Genomic DNA, 20,496 nt, shown 5'->3' on the forward strand with positions numbered 1-20,496 from the left:
CACTGTAGATAGGGGATGGTGGATGGAGATAAATCCAGGACAATCCTGGAAGAAAACCTGCTAGAGGCTGGAAAAAAACTTGAGACTGGGAGAAAGGTTATTCTTCCTGCTGGACAACGACCCTAAACAGACAGAGCTACAACAGAATGGTGTGGATGGAAGGCTGGGCCTAAATGCAATTGAGAAGAGAAGACATTTGATGCTTTCCATCCAATCTGACTGCATGTACAAAGCTGGTGGAGACCTACCCCAAAAAGACTTGGAGCTATGACTGCAGCAAAAGGTGCTTTAATGAGCTACTTACTCAGGGGGGTTGGATTTAAATGCCAATCACACATTTCAAATTTTACTTGGTGAGAAGATTGAAGAAATGAATCATTGTCCTCCACATTCATACATTACTTTGTGTTGGGCTTTTTAATGAAATGCGCAGAAGTTCATGATGAGAGTATGAATAGTTCTGCTAGACTCTGTAAACACTGCATTGCCACGTTATAAAATGGTTTCAATCACGTTTTTTACCTGATGTTTCTAAAGTTTACAGCGTTAAAAAAAGAACTGTAAGAAGTCTCTTTATTTGCTCCACCACTTCACTTTTTAAAGATCATGGTGTCAGCAGCTTCTGGAGAACACAGTCTTGTTGGACCTCTTCTTTTCAATATACTGAGTGACCTGGTTTGAGTGTGTGAATCTGTTGGTTTTCTTTAGACATGCTGGATCTGGAAGGAGCTTCAGTAAATCAGATTCTGTTAGAATTTGTGGAGCCATCACGTGGAGTTCCTCAGGGTACCATTGTGGGATCCCTGACAGTTAAGTGATATTTCCTTCCGTCCTGTTTACCGATAATATTAAGTTGTATAACTAATTTAAGATAACAGAGTAATAATTATCCAAAGCTAAACTCACACAGACACTTTGATTATTGCATCAGGCTGCTCTTTTCTGCCCCATTTTGAGATTAAGGTGAACATGTTGATCAACACCTCAAAACTCAGATCACTCGTGTCAACAGGTGAACTTGAGATGTTAATGCTTTTGTCTCCAGACAAAAACTATTGCAATAATCTCTTCACTTGTCTCAATAAGAGACATCCAACGTCCAAAAAATGAACATAGCCCATTTTATACTCCCTCTAGTTACCTTTAGAATAAATTTGGAAAATGTAGTCTTAACGTTCATAGCTTTGCATGGATGTGGTTCTCCTTATAATGTTGAATTCATTCAGCCATGGCTCCTCTCTTGCAGTCTGAGGTCTTCTAATCAGAACCTTGTACAGGCTTTAAGGCTGGAGGAGACTGATGCACGCAGACTTTTGAGTTTGGACCTAGTGGAATGTGGGTCAAAACCATATGAAGACAAGAAGCTTTTAGTCCAACTTGTTTATATGTATCCAATATTGTATGTTGCTTCCTATTTTATTGGGTCACTTTTCTGTTAAGAACCTTATCTTAAAGTGGCTTCAGAGATAATGAAAGCTCTCTGGAATAAAAACACCTGATTGTTCAGCAGGTCAAAGGTCAGGAAGACATGTTTAAATAAACTCTTTATATTTCTTTAAAAGAAAAAAAAAAAAAGAACTCATGGCAACCATTCAGCCGCCTTTTGTTTTATTTCTTTCATGATGAGCCAGACCAGTAGGACTGGCACCAAGCAGAGAAAATCACCACAGAAAGTCGTTCTGTTTTTTACAAAAAATACTTTATACATCATGCAGTTGGTACATCGTCCAAAGATTTTTAACACAAACATCATTTTCACACAAACACCTTTCCACACACCAGAAAAAACACTGACACACAGCGATCTCCATCCTCTCTAAGAGCACAGAGTACCGCTCTCTCAGAAAAAACTAATATTTACACACCGACACTTGAAGCTGCCTGAGTTAACAGTTACAATCAGACACAATAAAAACTGAATAAAAAGATAGGCAATCAGAAAAAATGATAAAGAGAGGGGATGCCAACATTGCTGTTTAAGCGTTCCCTTCAATATTGAAATGTTTGAATTGTGTTTGTAAATGTTAACTAACAGCTACAAATAAAAGAGAAGATTTCTACTGAAAACAAAAAAATAAATAGAATATAATGAGAATGATGCTCCTTTCATAATCCAGATAAATACGCTGCCAGCAGGCCTGGGGGCGCCGGGTGGGTGGGAAAGTTTAGATTGTGACACTGTAAGGTAGTCATGGAAACGACTGCCTGATGCGACAATTGGGCCGATCATGTGTTGAACAGCCAATTTTAAAAAGTTAGAAGCTGTCTAATTCACATTTAGACCATTGAATCTCTGTTAAATCCCAGTTTCATCCCTTTTGATGTAATTTAACACAAATTGTACCAACTGTCAGACACACTGTGAAACCATGACAACAGGCATCTACTGATTTAATATTAACCTGGTTTGTTCTTCTGATCGGTCACAGTCCCCTCCTGATGCTTCACTCAGACAACATCCATGGAAGATTTAAGCATACAGGTATAGAGACACAACCTCCTGTTTTTTTCATGGAGAACATGAGATTCATTCAACAGCAAACAGCTCCGAATGAATAGGAGAAGCCTTTTATTAACCAAAAAGGTTCTTACTGTTTACCTCGGTAAGCTGGACAGAAAGGCTGCGGCCCTGATCATCTGTGATTGGTGCGTGGCTGCTGAACAAACAACAGCTGCCATGAAGTCAGCTCAGAAACATCTTGAAAAACATCAGGGTTCACATCCTGGCCTGTCTGAGCTGGTTGCTGGGACCTAATGTGATCAGTGTTTGTGGACTTAAAGCTTGACCTAAATGCTGTGTTTACATTCACATTAGATGCTCCATGTGTTGAAGGTTCAGAACTTTGACCCAGGAGCAACTGGATTGTCACATTCATTAAAGCTGCACCAATCAATCCATCCGAGCTCAGAATCGGTCAATATTCTGGTTAATGGTCAAATACTGAAAATGCACTGATAAACTCTTTTTATGCATTATTGGAATCTGTCAAAGCTAGGACAGGCAAAGAAGACTGGGTTTTCCTGGCTATCGGCTTGATCCGTGGATCTCTTGACATGTATGTAGTTCAAGTCATCACAGAAAACCTGCTGCACCTGAACGCCACATGGACCCTGCTGACGCACCTGAACCTGGACCCTGCTGACGCACCTGAACCTGGACCCTGCTGACGCACCTGAACCTGGACCCTGCTGACGCACCTGAACCTGGACCCTGCTGACGCACCTGAACCTGGACCCTGCTGACGCACGCTCCCATTCAGCTGGATGCAGGTCACTCCAAACAGATTCTGCTTCTCTTGCACTGATTTTTAAACTGAGAATCGTTGATCTTAATTAAAAGTATCAGTACCAACTGTCATGTCTCCTGTACAGAGATATCCTTCTACATTATGTTAGTTTACTATATTATGTTTAATATTTATCATTTACGTTATATCTCTTAGATTTACCTTTTTATGATGTTCTAATGCTTCTCTTTTCTTTTATGTTTAGATATAAATAAAGTCAGAGGTTAGAAAATGCTTCATAGTGAACTAAATAAAAACTTCCCTAAAACCAATTCGTCCAATCAACCCGAATGCCCTTAAAGATTCCCTCAGTGCAACTTCTTTCAACAAGCTGATTCGTCAGAAATCCCAAAATGGACAGTTTTACAATCAGATTTGACAAAGACAACAAAACCTCACATTTGACACGCTGGAACCAGTAAATGTTCACCTAAAAACACCCTAGAAAGGTCACTTCATGTAGAAAAGTGTTCAACAACAGCTGATAATCAGTAGGAAGAGTTAGTAAACACTAAAGCTAAAATGTTGTCCACTCTGTGGTTCCAGCTGGATTTTCTGATGTGCTTTGTCAGATGTGACAGCATAGTTTAGATAGACGTCAGAATCTTTGTGCAAATTAAAAACTATTTGAAACGTGGTAAGTCAGCACTGCTTCGTCCCGTATTTTCAGTGGTGGAACCGGCTGGCGTCACAACAGCAGCCGTTTACAGATGTGAGCTCGCTCTCACACCCAGGTCCAGACCCCGGTCTGATTCTGGGGTCTGCGTCAGTTTAGCACTGAGGTGACAATCAGCCAACGGATGCACGTCGGCTCTAAAAACTGAGACGGACAATAGGTTAACTGTTGTAGGAAAGGCACTGCAGTTTTCACTCGGAGCACAGGGACTGTCCTCTTGTCTTTGGCATTGGGGTTGCTTGTGTGATTGCGTTTGTGAAGCTGGGACGGCTGCTGCTACGTGTGGTGGACCTCATGGAACATGAGTTCACGGGGGATGGGCGTCTCAGCGCCGTGTATTGTGGCGGCGCGCCGCTCGAATGCCGAAACCATCTGCTTCACCACCTCGTCGAAGAAGACGTTGGCGATCTGAGAGTGGAGGAGGGAGCGAAACTCAAAGGAGATCTGAGGGAGGGAGGGAGAGGAGTTAAAGATAGCAGCAGAGCTTCATACTGTACATGTCTGCGTGTGACCGCTTGAAACGCAACACTGCAGAAATGCCAAGCAGAGACATGTGGAGAACAACACATGATCACAGTGACGGACGCAAACTCCAGTGTTACACAATGTCTGTATGTTCCACTGCCATGGTTACTCACAGCAAAATCCACAGTGCAGGTCCGAGGGTAACCAGGGAGGCCCGGGCTGAAACGCCACACTGTCTCCAGGTGGTTGAACAGCTTCCCATCGGAACAGGACGCCTGATGAGCAGCAAACACACATAGATGTAACAAACTCATTAATACATATAAACCTATTTCCTTTAGGTGACAATGAGACTCTGCTAATTTATTTATCATTTGAAACCGTCCGATATTTTTGCTCACAAATGCTAACATTTCAGCTAATATTTCTTCCGTCTGTCCAGGGATGCGAGGATGTTTGGAGCAACTGCTTACAGACCTTTTGTTCTGACCTGAACACCCATGTGGACATAAATCCTTTGATGATTCAGAGCTTTTTGTCACTTGGATTTTTTTCCTCTCTAAAACAAATCAGCTGAGGAAAACTGGCTGATTCCAACCTCCAGTAAACTGATTGGTGCATCTGTACTCTGGTGTCTGGAACCACTGATCTACACATTAATCTCATGCAGCTCATAAAAATGAACCAAGATGAAGTGAAAATGTCACTATGTTCCCAAGAAGCTGCATATGTTTTTGGCATTCTGACCCTGACACTGACCCACATGTACAGCATAGTTGAACAAACTATATAAATTAGCAACAAATATATTACGGTGTATAACTGCATTGACAGAATTCCTTTTATTCCTTATCGTTCCCTACAGACAGGATGGACCAGATCTCTTTAAGTGGTTTTGTAGAATGGGTCAATGAGATCTTGGACTATGTCAGAACTTGTCGTGTTCATCAAAGACTGAATACCTCAGCTTCATCATGAGGTCCAGTGTGTTTGAGCTACCTGTCTGTATTTAAGCGTTTTCAGCAACATTCTAATGTCAGACAGGGGCTGGAAGCTGGGAATTTCCACCTCATCTGGTCAGAGGAACGAGAAGCAGCTCATTCTTTACATCTAAACTTCTTTAACAGACTTTGTTACTAAAGTAGGAGTTACTCCCAATCCTTTGCCTGGAGACACCACTGGGGAACCTTTTAAACAATAACATGGCTCCTCACTGCTGGCCCCTATCAATGACAAACTGCATCAGATTTTAAGCCTTGACTAAAAAAAAAACAGATCTTTCCTGAGCCGTGAGAATAAAAACATAACTGAAGCTGAGCCTTTGAATTCACATTCAGAAACACTCCCAGTGGCTGAAGTTGCAAGATTCCCCAAACATTCAAATCACCAAGTCTTCCTGACAGGAAAATCAAGTCAGTGCATGTGTGGAAAGGTTTGGGCTTTTTCACAGACAAATGTGTGTAGTTCCACAGAGAGAGGGAGGAAATAAACATTTCTTTAAAAATAAGGCAGAAAATTGTCTAAAACTCTTGTGTTTAAAGGTCATTTATCATGGCAAGCTTCTCAATTCACTTACATAATATGGATTCTAATCCCACCTTTATACCCCAAAAATGATCAGAGAATAACAGCAACTAGAACCCAGATCAGACTGCGCAACCAGCTGGTGCTTTCATTATTACTACTAGAGCCTAAACACGGATGACCATGTAAACACGTCTGGGACTTAATACTTTCTAATACTTCTTCAGATCTGTTGTAAGACAGACCGTAGAGGAGATCCTTCCTGCCCACAGCCATCAGCATCTACAACAGCTCTTTGAAGAAACTTGTATAAAATGAGCTACATTTAATTTCCGTTTGGGATGAATAAAATATTTTGAAATTTGAATGTAAATTGAATTTGACTTGTGACTTAACCGTCTTCAGAAAAGAATTTGAATCACTTTAAGTACTTCTGTTTGAGCATGGCACTGGTGGCGCAGGGGGTTAAGCACATGACCAATGTACGGAGGCCTTAGTCCTCGACGCGGGCAGTCACGGGAACAAATCCCGGCCATGTTTTCTGCATACCCTTGGCTCACTCTGTCCACCATTTCCTCTCTGCTTTCTGCCAAAAATTTAAAAAATAAAGGCCACTAACACCTAACAAAAATATAAAAAAACAAAAAACTTTGTGTCAGGCGGTTCTTCTTTCACATTGTGGAAGACTTGATTTAAACCATTACAAAAACATCTCTAGTCATTTCTAATCACTAATTTACATGCTCACAAAAATACAGTCCACTGCAAAAGTGTTCACACCCCTTGAAGTGGTGATGATGCTGCTTGTTCACTAATGTTCTCCAAGAACTTACATTACTTACTTAGAACTTAAATTACATTACATAGACTGTTTACTAATCAGCTGACTTCTGCAGCCAACTGGTTGCACTGGATTTTATTTAGGTATACCATAATAAAGGTGGATTATTAACAATGCATGCCACACTTTATTATATTTTTTACTATAAAATATTGACAACCTTTGGATTTATGCATTCTGTGTTGGTCTATAACAAGAAAAATCAAACTAAAAAATCATCAACTTAGTGGTTGAAACCGCAAAAAGGGGAATAATTTCAAAGGGTGTAAATACTTTTCCAAGGCAGGGTATTTCAGTTAGTTCTACGACATATGTATCCATTTGTGCATTACCTTAACCAGATGGGGTCGTACTGTTGTGATGAGGGAAGTGTAGTTCTCCACCACTGGAGGGAAGCCCACCGTTAGTTTGGCCTTGCAGAAACCAGAACGCCTGAACACCACGTCGGACTTCTTACACCAGGGAACAAAGTGCCGATAGTTCTCCACCTCAGCTACCACGTCATAGATTTCCTGCATGGAATACCTGCAGAACAGGAAGGGGAGGAAATGAAGGTCAGTGCTGGGGTCACATGTGACGCAACTCGAAACAGGGCAGGACAGTGTAGAACTCATGACCCACAAAACTGAATGAGGTGTGAGAGGAGCAGGGATACCACAACCTGGCCAAGGAAAAGCAAGAAAAAAAATAGGACCTAACATTCGGAAACAGTGCCTTGCAAAAGTATTCGGCTCCCTTGAACTTTTCAACCTCTTGCCACATTTCAGGCTTCAAACATAAAAATATAAAATTCTAATTTTTTGTGAAGAATCAACAACAAGTGGGACACAATCGTGAAGTGGAATGAAATTTTTTGGATGTGTCAAACGTTTTTAACAAATAAAAAACTGAAAAGTGGGGCGTGCAATATTATTTGGCCTCCTTGCATTAATACTTTGTAGCTCCACCCTTTGCTTCAATTACAGGTGCAAGTCTCTTGGGGTATGTCTCTATCAGTTTTGCACATCGAGAGACTGAAATTCTTGCCCATTCTTCCTTGCAAAACAGCTGGAGCTTAGTGAGGTTGGATGGAGAGCGTTTGTGAACAGCAGTCTTCAGCTCTTTCCACAGATTCTCGATTGGATTCAGGTCTGGACTTTGACTTGGCCATTCCAACACCTGGATACGTTTATTTGTGAACCATTCCATTGTAGATTTGGCTTTATGTTTTGGATCATTGTCTTGTTGGAAGATAAATCTCTGTCCCAGTCTCAGGTCTCTTGCAGACTCCAACAGGTTTTCTTCCAGAATGGTCGTGTATTTGGCCCCATCCATCTTCACATCAATTTTGACCATCTTCCCTGTCCCTCCTGATGAAAAGCAGACCCAAACCATGATGCTGCCACCACCATGTTTGACAGTGGGGATGGTGTGTTCAGGGTGATGAGCTGTGTTGCTTTTACACCAAACATATCATTTTGCATTGTGGCCAAACAGTTTGATTTTGGTTTCATCTGACCAGAGCACCTTCTTCCACATGTTTGGTGTGTCTCCCAGGTGGCTTGTGGCAAACTTTAAACGAGACTTTTTATGGATATCTTTGAGAAATGGCTTTCTTCTTGCCACTCTTCCATAAAGGCCAGATTTGTGCAGTGTACGACTGATTGTTGTCCTATGGACAGACTCTCCCACCTCAGCTGTAGATCTCTGCAGTTCATCCAGAGTGATCATGGACCTCTTGGCTGCATCTCTGATCAGTCTTCTCCTTGTTCAAGATGAAAGTTTAGAGGGACGGCCGGGTCTTGGTAGATTTGCAGTGGTCTGATACTCCTTCCATTTCAATATGATTGCTTGCACAGTGCTCCTTGGGATGTTGAAAGCTTGGGAAATCTTTTTGTATCCAAATCCGGCCTTAAACTTCTCCACAACAGTATCTCAGACCTGCCTGGTGTGTTCCTTGGTCTTCATGATGCTCTCTGCGCTTTGAACAGAACCATGAGACTATCACAGAGCAGGTGCATTTATACGGAGACTTGATTACACGCAGGTGGATTCTATTTATCATCATCAGTCATTTGGGACAACATTGGATCATTCAGAGATCCTCACTGAACTTCTGGAGTGAGTTTGCTACACTGAAAGTAAAAGGGGACGAATAATATTACACGCCCCACTTTTCAGTTTTTTATTTGTTAAAAAAGTTTGACACATCCAATAAATTTCATTCCACTTTACGATTGTGTCCCACTTGTTGTTGATTCTTCACAAAAAATTTGAATTTTATATCTTTATGTTCGAAGCCTGAAATGTGGCAAGAGGTTGAAAAGTTCAAGGGGCCGAATACTTTCGCATGGCACCGTATAAAGCTCTAAAATAGAGCTAGGACGTGTAGAATGAGGGTCACACAGAGACAATGTCCAGCTCCAGCTGAGCGAAAATAGCTGTCACCTTCTGTGTGTCTATTTATACCTGCAGATTGAGTGATTATGACCTCTGTGTGGAACACTCAGTGCGTCACTCATACATGTGTACAGAGCCATTCCGGGTACGGATTTATTATGAAAGTATGATCCGTGAAGGACGGCAATGAAAGGACAAAACACTTCAATTCTGAATGCTCCTCATTTACATTTCAGCTACAGGCGAAAATGGGTCCGGGATTCATCAGTAAGCTGGAGCTTTCTGTCCCTTTACCCCTTGGGCCTCGTACGGATCTCACCAACAACAACTTCATTTGGTTGCAGATTGTACGTTCTACTGGTCTCAGACACAAAGAGATGACCATTCTCTCTCTTTGTTTTCTGTGACAGTATGAAACCAAACCTAAGTGGGTCCATATGTTAATGTCACTGTGAGGAAGCAGCACTTTGTCAGCTTCAGGAAAACAATGCATTCTGGATAAAGCATTAAAGGATGTATGACTGACCTTAAAATCGCTGCTGCCCCTTTATGTCGGAGCCAGGTCCTAATAGATTTAGATTGGAGCCAAGAATCAATGGGAAAAAGGAGAACATAACGCTGAGCTTCACACTGAGATCTGAAAGTTGTGCTGCTCTATAAAAGCCACTAACAGCTTACGGATGAATTTGAGGCAGTAAACTTTCTGCTTACTGTGAGCAGATGATGGTTTTCAGCCATCTGGGGCTCAGTAGGAAGAGAGGTTGTCTTGCAATCTGAAGGCTGTGGGTTCGAGGAACTTAACCTCAACTTGCCTACTGATCTGCATATCAGTGTATGAATGTGTGCGCATTAGTGGGTGTGATTAATGTGGCTCCAATGTAAAGGGCTTTGAGTGGTCAGTCTGACTGGAAAGGTGCTATATAAGTTATAAGACCATTTACCATTTTTAGGTTTTTCTTGAGAATCTAGTTGAGAATGAAAGCAGCAGTGAGTTCAAATGTTTTACTTTGTGTGTACTCAGCAGAGGCCCAAATGGTGCTTTTAAAGCTGGACTGGATACTCACTTGGGTTTAGAATAACTATTTTAAACAAACTATAAAATTCAACACCACAGTTTCTAAGTAAGAGGTGATTCTGGTGCTTCCTTTGTAACTTCCTCCAACTCACCCAGAGCACTCAACCCCCACTTCTCCCAGTGTCTTTGTCAGCAACAAGCAGAGCTCCACATTCCCTAATGACCGACTTGTTTTTCTTTACAGAAAAGCAACTAGCTTCCATATACAGTAATGTGCTGCACAAACCATGGCTAAATCCTTCTGATTCCATCCTCTTTCCTGGAATCATCCTGGCCTGGCCTTCAGAGCAGCAGCTTGCACAAGCAGCTGCTCAAAGATCTTTTCTAACATGGTGTGGTGTTTGGAGAAAGAATTTGTGGGGGGTAAAAACTGCAGAAAAGCAACAATGAACTTTTCCCAAAGTAACATCAATAATTACAGCTATAAAATTGTCATGAATAACATAACCTATTATGATGATAACCTGATGATCTGGTCGGTTCAGAGTCAGTAGAATTGTTAATCAGTGTCAGCTGTTTGGTGTTAATGAATTTAACAAGAGGTTCACTAAAGGGGCAACAACGAGACGAGCCCAAACAGAGGAATGCTTCTGCAGGTGGGGGCCATCGACTTTTTTTGGACTGATTTTCAGTAGTTTTGCATCTGACCAGGGTCAGTGTCACTGCTGGTAGCATGAGGCGATGCCTGGATCCTACAAAGGATACACAGGCGGTCCAACTCCACCATGATGGAACATCATTATGTTCCATTGCCTGAAGGTGTGCTGTGTCTCCAGGCACAGTTTCAAGAGCACAGAGGAGATTCCAGAAGACAGCCAGTTACTCCAGGAGAGCTGGACAGGGCCATCCGAGGTTCTTAACCCATCAGCAGAACCGGTATCTGCTCCTCTGTGCAAGGAGGAACAGGGTGAGTACTGCCAGAGGCCTACAAAGTGACCTCTAGGTGCCAACTGGTGTGAATGTCTCTGACTAAACCATTAGGAACAGACTTCATGAGGATGGCCTGAGGATCCGATGTCCTCTAGTAGGCCATGTGCTCACTGCTTGGCACCATGGAGCTCCACTGGCATTCACCAAAGAACAATGGAGATGGCAGGTTCAGCACTGGGGTTCTGGTCTTTTCACAGATAAGAGCAGGGTCACTGACTGGCCTCCACGCTGCCCTGAGCTAAATCTAATAGAACATCTCTGGGACATCACGTCCATCTGATGCCACCTGGTTGCACCTCAGACTGTCCAGGAGCTCAGTGATGTCCTGGTCAGGATCTGGGAGGAGATACCCCAGGATGACCCGACGTTGTCAGGCTTGCATACAAGCACTAGGGGCATACAAACTACTGAGTGGCTGCAATGACATTTCAGCAAATAGGACTAGGCCTGCTGCATGATTTTTTTCAGTTCATATTTCTCAGTGACTTTGGATGAAGTCCTTCATGAAATAATGTGGCATCCTTAAGTTCCTAACACATTACCCATCCTATGTCAGTATGGATCTCCAGAAGGATTTTCTTCCCCAATAAAATGTTTAAGAGGCTTCAAATGTGATAGTATCACCGAGGATGGTGGACAATAACAGGTCGTAGGAGTGCCTTAAATAAGCTCTCTGAGAATCCTCCCAAAGTTGCCTGATAAAAAATAAATCTATGTATTAGATGATTCTGATGCTCCAGACAGAGCAAATTTGGAAAAATAGGTAAGAAATCTGGGCTAAAGACAAGATTCAAGGTAATCAGCTCATGCTGCCAGTAACTGATCAGTCAGAAGAAGAGACCACAGGCTCAATGAGAAGACAGACTGAGAAAGGTATCATGTGGTTCACTTCAGAAAACAGCACATCAACAACGCAACGAAAGAGCTAACGTACCCGATGATGCGTCTCTCGGAGTATTCCTTCCTCTTAGAAAAGGAGTCGGTGAGGTTGAAGAAGCTGCGTGCCGGCAGGACGATGACACGTCCTGGCATGGCTGCACCCAGCAGAGGAGGCACGCGCGTCATCAGGATCCCACATGACGACAGGTATCTGATCAGCAAACAATGACATTGAGGGCAAAAGGTGAGTGGAGGAGACAAAGTCCAAAAAGCTGCAGACAAAGTGACACTTTCAGTTTGGAAACCTTGTTTGATTTGTCCCCAACGCAACCTCAGATAAATCAATTACAGTCAGCAGAAACAAGCAGTAAACACTTAACTTTCATTCCATCACAGATTCCACTGTTACGCAACCAGAGCTCAGAGAGAAACGCCACTGATTACAGAGGGTCACCTTTTGTGTCCATCTGGACTCACTTTTAAATCTGTGGTATCTGCCAGAGAGAGCAGACAGATCTGAAGTAGTTCTAACTGAGGGATGAACAGGTCAGAAAGTAAACATTACACTTTACATGCGAGTTTGTGGACTCTGATACGATTATGTCATCAACTACCACCTGACTTCAATCAGAATCGTGTCAGGGCACAAAGTGAACAAAAGAAAAAGTAGTTTCTCTGCTGGAAGTTGACCACCTTCAGGTTCTACTGATACTAGAAGATTTACAGCTCATGTTTTACATCTCAGACGTGCTGGAAGCTGCTACCAGCTGTCGAACCAGGATGGGTCAGTGTTCCAATAATTGGCTCTAATTGGTTATCAGCAGGTAAAAAAAAAATTTTTTTTAAAGCGTTAAATTAGATTTTGTTCCACAATATTCATTAAATGAATCAAAATTCAAAACTCTCTGCATTTTCCCACTATGAATGCACCAGCCAGCAGCATGTACTCTGACGCACTTTTCTAGAGGTCAGATAAAGGTTAAAGACATGTTTTCATGTATAAACAAGGGAAATGTTAGATTTTTTTCCTTTATGGTTATTGGAAAAATATATTTAATGTGTAGGTCAGACCCCAAAGCCAAAACCAGAAATGGGTATAAGCCAGGAAAGGCCTAATCAGTGCATCTTTATGTTTGAGAGTCCAGCATAGAGCCATAGCTGAGAAGAGCAAGAAGGGGACAATAAACACAGAGCTACAGAAAACAAAAAGATGCACCAAACATGATGAACAGCATGATGAAGGTTCAGGAGCAACCTAAGCTGAATCTTTGCAGGGTTTCCTCAGAAAAAGGTCACTCAGGTGTCTCTTCAATACATACTTTGTGCAACATAATTACAGACTAGAGAAAGATAAGGCATACATTAGGAAATGTCCACGTCTAATCTGAACTCTTCTTATGGTTTCAGTTTTCACATTTTAACTGTACAAAACAGTTTCAGCTCTGTTTCTCCCTCTGTCTACCTCGCTGACAAAAGCCTCATGTTTGACTTGTTAGTTCCAGTGCTTTACCTGCAAGACTCACAGTTTCCATGATCACACAGGATGTGTGGTTGCCATTTATTCCTGTCTGGGACGTTTTCAAGGACCCATAACAGCCCAAATTCAAAATGGTGCCAAAAGCACAACAGAAAGATTCTCACATAAATGCTTAAATGCATCAAAATTAAAATAAAAGTAATAAAATTTTGGGTTTTCCCCTTTTTAAAAGTGTTATTGTAAATATTTTATTATAAGGAAACCATAGTATTTTCACTCACTACAGTGAGAATCTCATATGGGCCGGGGCCTAGAGAAAAAACACATTAGTTCTATGATGACAAACACATGGTAAATCAAGTCCGAGGAGTCCACAGCGCGTCACTCTACAATCAGTCATCCACCCACCCACTCACACACTGACAGTGGTAGGCTACAATGTAGGGGCAGGCTGACAGAAGTGAGGCTGCCATACAATTGGTGCCACTGGGCCCTCGGACCACTGTCACAGACATGGAAACAATGCAACAGCTTTAATGCTAGGTGCTGGAACTCTGGCTCCAGAGGTTGTATCCTAGGAAACGATCTTGTGGATGCATCACAGGAAGATGTGTCCCATCGTCCTGTTTGCCTTTCCACATGAAGGTGTTCTGCACCTCAGCCTGTTGATCACTGAAGCTGTTTTAATCTTTTACATAAGAAACCAATGACAGACAAACTTACAGTCATGTGAAATAAATTAGGACACCAATAACATATTTGGACGTATGGACATTTATTTTAACAACGCTAGGCATGAGCCAGTATGAGATTCTCCCTTCACAGCAGCCTGAAGTAAAAACGCAACTATTTCATGGTACCAGAATTAAAACTACATCTTATAAACAAGACTGATTATACTGAAAATAGATAAGCAACAATCACTACATGGCTGCAGAAAGTGATAATATTCTGTGCTATGTAAATGCTCATATTTCATTCAGTCAGTGTTTATTACATATTTTGCTTTAGTCTTCCAACACTGGATACAGATGTTAAATAAATAAAACCTTTTAAAATGATCTAATGTGTCTAGCTCACACTGAGCTAAACTTTCAGACTACTTTTATCTGAAGCAGCATTGAGTCCTGCCAGTCCTATCATACAGTGAAAACTCCACACTGGTGCAAGCTTCATTCTACTACAGCAAACCTGTCTGAGTTTCATACCTGCCCTGGTCTAGTTGAAGCATTTAACATTCAGGCAGTCAGATGTAGACAAGGCCAAGGGCACGCACTTTACAATGAGCTTTATGAGACCTGCATGACTATGCGGCTCAACATTTCTATGGTGATTTCTGATTTCCCTGGAGGGCAGAAGTTCAGACATGAGTTGAAAATTAGGTTTCAGATGGATTAAAAGCAGGCAAGACTGCAATAATAAATTCCAACATCCCTGAACTCAACATGCTTACTGTTTCAAAAAGAAACTTTCACAAGTTTCTAACAGACATGGCACAGTGGTGGAGCAGGTGTCCCATATCCAGAGGCTACTGGACCTTGGTGCAGCCTTCCGGGTTGGATTCCTGATCGTGGAATCTTTGCTGCAGCACAAAGTCTAATCACAGTGAACAGAACAGGATCTGAAAGAGTTAAAGGCGTTATATGCCAAAGTGAAAGGAGACTAATAATTAACCAAACTGCTCTGCATGATGATGCAAGGCGCTAGCATGTGTTAAACTCATCAAAGTAACGATCTGTTTAAAGCTGTCTTACTTGGAGAATTATAGGATTAAATGATTACCACGTTTGAGACTCACTGTGGTTTGTTCAATGACTGAGAATTTGAATAAAGGGGGACTGATTATACAACATTTTAATCTCTGGATTATCTGACACAGACAGGATAAAGAACTAGCTATAGATTGGCTGCAGTTGTATAGTTGCGTAAATAGTTTAAAGGATGGTGTAGACATTTAGCAGGAGGCTGAGGTAATGAGAACTACTCTACTTGCCCTAATCACTAACATCAGCCAACAAAGATGAATGGGGTCTAAATGTTGTTGTTTTAGATCAGAAATCTCCTGATTCACAGAGACGTCTCCTCTTATGTGTTCAGAATCATCGGCCTACAGCTGGATCATGGTATGCTATGTAGTGTTTGTGGAAAAGTGATTAGACACCACTACTGGGATCATTTAGGTTTGAAGTGGAGGCTCCTGACCCCGTCACACCGTTCTTCACTTATAATATCTTGGGACTTTGAACCTACTAGCAGGAAGTTTGAATGCTGAACTCATTATGGATCCGTGGGTCAAAATACTAACAAGAAAATGTTGACTATATGTGAAAGACAGAAAACCACACAAAAATGAAAAGTCCATATTGTTTTTTCTCATTGCTCTGATTTTTTTCACTGAATCTTGCGTTCTGTTTAAGCAAGATGTTCCGTATTTCTGTCATGTTCTTTAACTTAATGTGAAAACAATAAAAATAAAATATAGTAGCTCCTGCAGCCTTACATGTGTGCCTGTTTATAAAGCAAAACCATTTATAAAGCTAAAATATGAATGTACTTTTGATTAAATGAATTTAAACTGCAGGGAACCCAAAGGAAACTGTTGAAATGTTAATCAAATAAATGACTGCAGTTGCCACTCCAGAACCCTGGGATCAAGTGAAAATGTCTGACCCAAATCCTTCCTGACAGCATGAATGGGGACTCTGAGTGGGTGAAGACTGACTGGTAACCTATAATGCAGCCTTGAGCTGGTACCTTAAATAGGCTCCTGCTACTGTGACAGGGCTGCTGTGACTGGCCACCTCTGAGGGATGTGCCCCGTCCTGTATTGGTCTGACGGGCCCAGCAGTCGATCTAATAACCACCCGGCACCACATGTTTCTAAGCCCCGCACAGGGAGGGATTCTACACAGCTGACAATTTCAAACCAAGACTTTTTAATTTCAAAATTAATACTCAGAATTATTCAATAAACACATCACAAGCCGTCCTAAACGGAATGACAGCAAACAAGCAACTGTGTCTGAGATTTTATCAGAATGGTGCAAATAAACTACAAGAAATCTTTAATCAGAGATGCAACGACCAGGGTTTGTAAGCTTTGTGGATGATTTTCGATCTCTGGGTTTTTGTAAAGCTTTAACTTGTCGATACAGATCTCAGCCTAACCTAATATCACGATTAGAAGTATAATACAAGAAAACAGGTTCTAGCCTTCCTGCAGTAGATGGTCATTCATTATTTGCATTAGGAGCAGAGTCAGTGTCATGCTGTGGTTGTGAGAGAATTATTCATTGTAAAATACTTTTACTATTTTAAACAAACAAAATGATTAAAAGTGACATTTTAAACTATATTTAGCTTCTTGTATTAGCAATTAGCCTGGTTAGCATAACATAAACAACAGCCCCACGTATACATGTTGATCCTTATTCTAACTTTGGTATTTCCTAAAGGGCCCACTTACCCATACCATGTGTTCGTTAAAAGATGGAAATTAAAAGCTCAAAGTATAAAACAGAGTATTGCTGCTGTAATATATTAACCTTCCGGTTATCTGTTGAAAGTCTCACTCTCTCACAGGTAAGACAAACCATCAACATGTCACTAAAGGTCATTGAAAATACAGTTTCCTTTTTACATCTCAGTGCATCCTGGGACTTTTTGTTTTTAAACACCTCACTGATACAGAAAATAGATAGCTGCGTTTCTACACCAGAACCTAATCAGGGCTGCAACTAACGATTATTTTGCTAATCGATTAATTGGTCAACTATTTTTTCGATTAATCAATAAATAATCCGATATCTAGCAGTGCTTAATATGAGAATTTTTACAGAATTTAAACCAGGTGAAGCTAAAGCTATGCTACATGAGGAGTTCTGGATAGAGCATATTTACAGACAAAGAAGATTTTCAACTTAAATTTAAAAGGTATTTAATTTTTGTACAATTTTGGCCTAATTACTGCTTTGAGTGGGTTGTTCCTTTAGCAAATGGCATATTTTAGAGTCTGTATACTCCAATTAATGACTATTTGATTACTAACTTAGCTGACGATTATTTCAGTAATCGATTAATCCGATTAATTGTTCCAGCCCTAAACCTAATAGCAAAAAGGACTGTTTTATTTTTAGACAGGCTGGTCACGGGTCGAGCTGGACATGGTCCGAGTCCGGGCACCGGTTTAATATGATCAGAAACAAAGTAGCATTAAGACAGGCAAACAAAAACAGAAAACTTTCACACAGCCCATAATAGGTACTAAGATTATTAGAACACAAAGAAACACAAAACCAGAATGAACACAGTGAAAACTACTAAGAGATTTTAAAACACAGGAATACAAAACGCAAAAAGTGATTCAAAACCACAACAACCTCCTATTCTCAAGGATTTAAATAGGAAGAACACAATCTGTGCCATTAGACCATATAGGGCTTTCAACCCCTGCACATGCCTGTTAGATAACAGGTTGATAAATAAATACATATCCAATTATAACTTCATGGGAAGACATAATATTATGTCATCAGCAGATAAATCTGCTTGTTCGTCATGATGTGCTGCCTGGACCTCCTGTTCCCAACGCCGACCTTCAACAGGAGCCAGTTCACCAGTACCTGTTACATGATACAACTGAAACTTTACTCTGACCTCACACTGTTGAACTCATGCAGGTGTTCCTCAGAACAAATGTCCACTCAATTCAACAGGCAGCAGAAACTGGACTCAAACAACCAGTATTAAACAAAGTTTGTTATACCTGGGAGCTGTGATCACCGCAGATGTCAACACATTGTCTATCCTGGGAATAGCAGCAATAACACAGGAAGGATGATATTCATACCAATCTACAGTAACATTGCATCTGTTTTACCCTTCATGGTTTTTGTAATATTTCCAAACAATAATGCCTTTGTTTAGTTTCGATGGGTCATACAGAGGTCATACAGGTTGACTTCCAAACGACTTAGAACTAATAAGGCGCCAGCTCTAATAAACAAAACTAAACCAATAACTATTCTCAGACCCCAGATTCGATAAATTATCTGCTAATTGATTAACTATACTTGTCCTTCTTTTTCAGGGAAGTAGACACATTTAAGATGCTTTAAATAACATAATGGAAAATGAAAACCATCTTGGTCTTTAAACAAATACTCCTTTTTCTATAGTTTTCCAAAATGCTGCATTCTGTTCATTGTTCAATAAAACACATTTTGTACAATCTTTGTTGTTAAACAAACTGAATCATGATTTTTTTTTTGGTGGAAACTAAGTAGTGCATGTTGCTATATATGTTTATTACATAGGAACAAATCCATGTAATTTGTCGTGCAACATTTTCTGAAGTCTAATGTGAACTTGCCTAAAATAAACTGAACTGATCAGCTGGAAGCATCAGTGTGGAGGAACCTTTTTGCTGTGGCATGTTATACAGAGCAACTGTTTACTGTGGCTTTCACTAAAAAGGGAAACTGAAATCAGACATTATGTTATCACTAAGACTTATAAGGAAATCTTTCTCACTCTGTGTATTGTCAGAGAAAATAAAATTAACTGACTTAAATGGGTATTCTTAAGCAGTACGACATTAAACTTACATCCGAGGACGGATTAATTTTATTAATATGTTTGTGCCATTGGTAGACTAAAATAAATGAATTAATAAAGACTGATAATTTAGCAAGTTTTCCTTGACTGATTTTGGTATCAGTTTTAACAACGGTAAAGTGCCAGTGCTGAACTTTTGTGTCAACAAGTTTTTATACATCCCAGTTATACAAATGGGGGGATCTATTTGGCTAAAGGTAGCTGATAGCCATATGACTAGTGACTGGTCTTAATGTTTGTAGACCCCAGCCCAAATCGGCTTTACCCCTAGCAACGCCCCTGATGTTTCAGCCTTTGAAAAAAAACGAAATTATTCTCATTAGATATAGCCAATTAACGGTAAACGCCGGTAATGGTGTAACTGTTTAGTTCTCGGTAGATTTAGCTATCAATAAACCGAGCATTTTTGTCCCCTAACGTTACAGGAGTAACTTCGCAAAGGCTCCGGTTACTGTCTGTGTGTGCTGGAGCCTTGGGAGTTTCTCCCCAACATCCCCCAGGTTCCGTCGACAGCAAAAAGGCCAGTTCTTTACCTGACATTGTTTCTGGTCTGGATTTCCCGGCTCGGTGTGCTCGGTAACTGCTTCAGGTACTCCGCTACTCTCCGTAAGCTGCGCCCGCCTCTCGCCATCTTCTTTCTTTCACGGTTTCTTCTTTCGCCTGCTGCGACAAGTTCCCAGACATACAGCGGTGGTATGCTAGCTACGTTAACGCTACCCTCCTTCACTCTTGCTATTGGCCAAACACTATCCGTTGGGCGTTTGTATTGGTCTTTCAAACCACTCGTCATACTAGAGTGGTGACGTTTGAGCATGCGCCTAAGCGCGCACACGAGAGTCACGAGATGCTGGCTCCTGTTTCAGTGTCTTCGCACGCAAGTCCAGTTTTCAGTAAAACACACGCATACGTAACTTTTATACCAGACTTGAAACCTTAAAAACTTCTCCCGTCACCATATCTGCGTTGTAAATGCCTAAAATTCTTCACTAGTTACACATTACTGCCAGTGAGCTGTTTATGATGGGCCTGTCAAGGCTGTCCGGTTAACTTTTCAAGTATTTCAGTATTATATAATCATAACCTCAGTCATCTAGGGCTGCTGTGACATTGATCAGTCGCTGCATTACATATAATGACCCTGCGTCATCAAGTTAAAACTAGGTAAACATTTGTAATTATACAAAATATGAACTAAATACAGAATTATGAGTTTGGCTAGTCACTACAGAATATCTTATAACAGCATTTTGCGGTGACATGATTTTATTCTATTTTTTAAAAGTTTTGTTTAGTACCATATCAAAAAAAGTAATAAAAATCACTAAAGATAGGCAGCCCTCACCACAT

General features: G+C 40.9%; 1 protein-coding gene across 2 annotated transcripts; it reads right to left on the bottom strand.

The window, feature by feature from the left end:
• Nucleotides 1-1,591: 1,591 nt before the first annotated feature.
• Nucleotides 1,592-19,979, bottom strand: coq10b (coenzyme Q10B). Of its 2 annotated transcripts, XR_007039092.1 has the most exons (6): nucleotides 19,683-19,979; nucleotides 12,112-12,267; nucleotides 7,126-7,318; nucleotides 4,602-4,703; nucleotides 3,249-4,407; nucleotides 1,592-3,198 (listed from the first exon to the last, which is right to left on the bottom strand). XR_007039092.1 is itself a non-coding variant. In XM_047371165.1 (5 exons), the coding sequence occupies exons 1-5, from the start codon at nucleotides 19,961-19,963 to the stop codon at nucleotides 4,240-4,242; spliced, it is 900 nt and encodes a 299-aa protein (XP_047227121.1). In that variant the 5' UTR covers nucleotides 19,964-19,979; the 3' UTR covers nucleotides 1,592-4,239. The 2 variants fall into 2 exon arrangements, 1 of the variants encoding a protein (XP_047227121.1); XM_047371165.1 differs by having other exon boundaries at nucleotides 1,592-4,407.
• Between the last annotated feature and the right edge of the window lie 517 nt (nucleotides 19,980-20,496).

The sequence above is a fragment of the Girardinichthys multiradiatus genome, chromosome 7 (assembly GCF_021462225.1).
Source record: "Girardinichthys multiradiatus isolate DD_20200921_A chromosome 7, DD_fGirMul_XY1, whole genome shotgun sequence".
Taxonomy (NCBI): Eukaryota; Metazoa; Chordata; class Actinopteri; order Cyprinodontiformes; family Goodeidae; genus Girardinichthys; species Girardinichthys multiradiatus.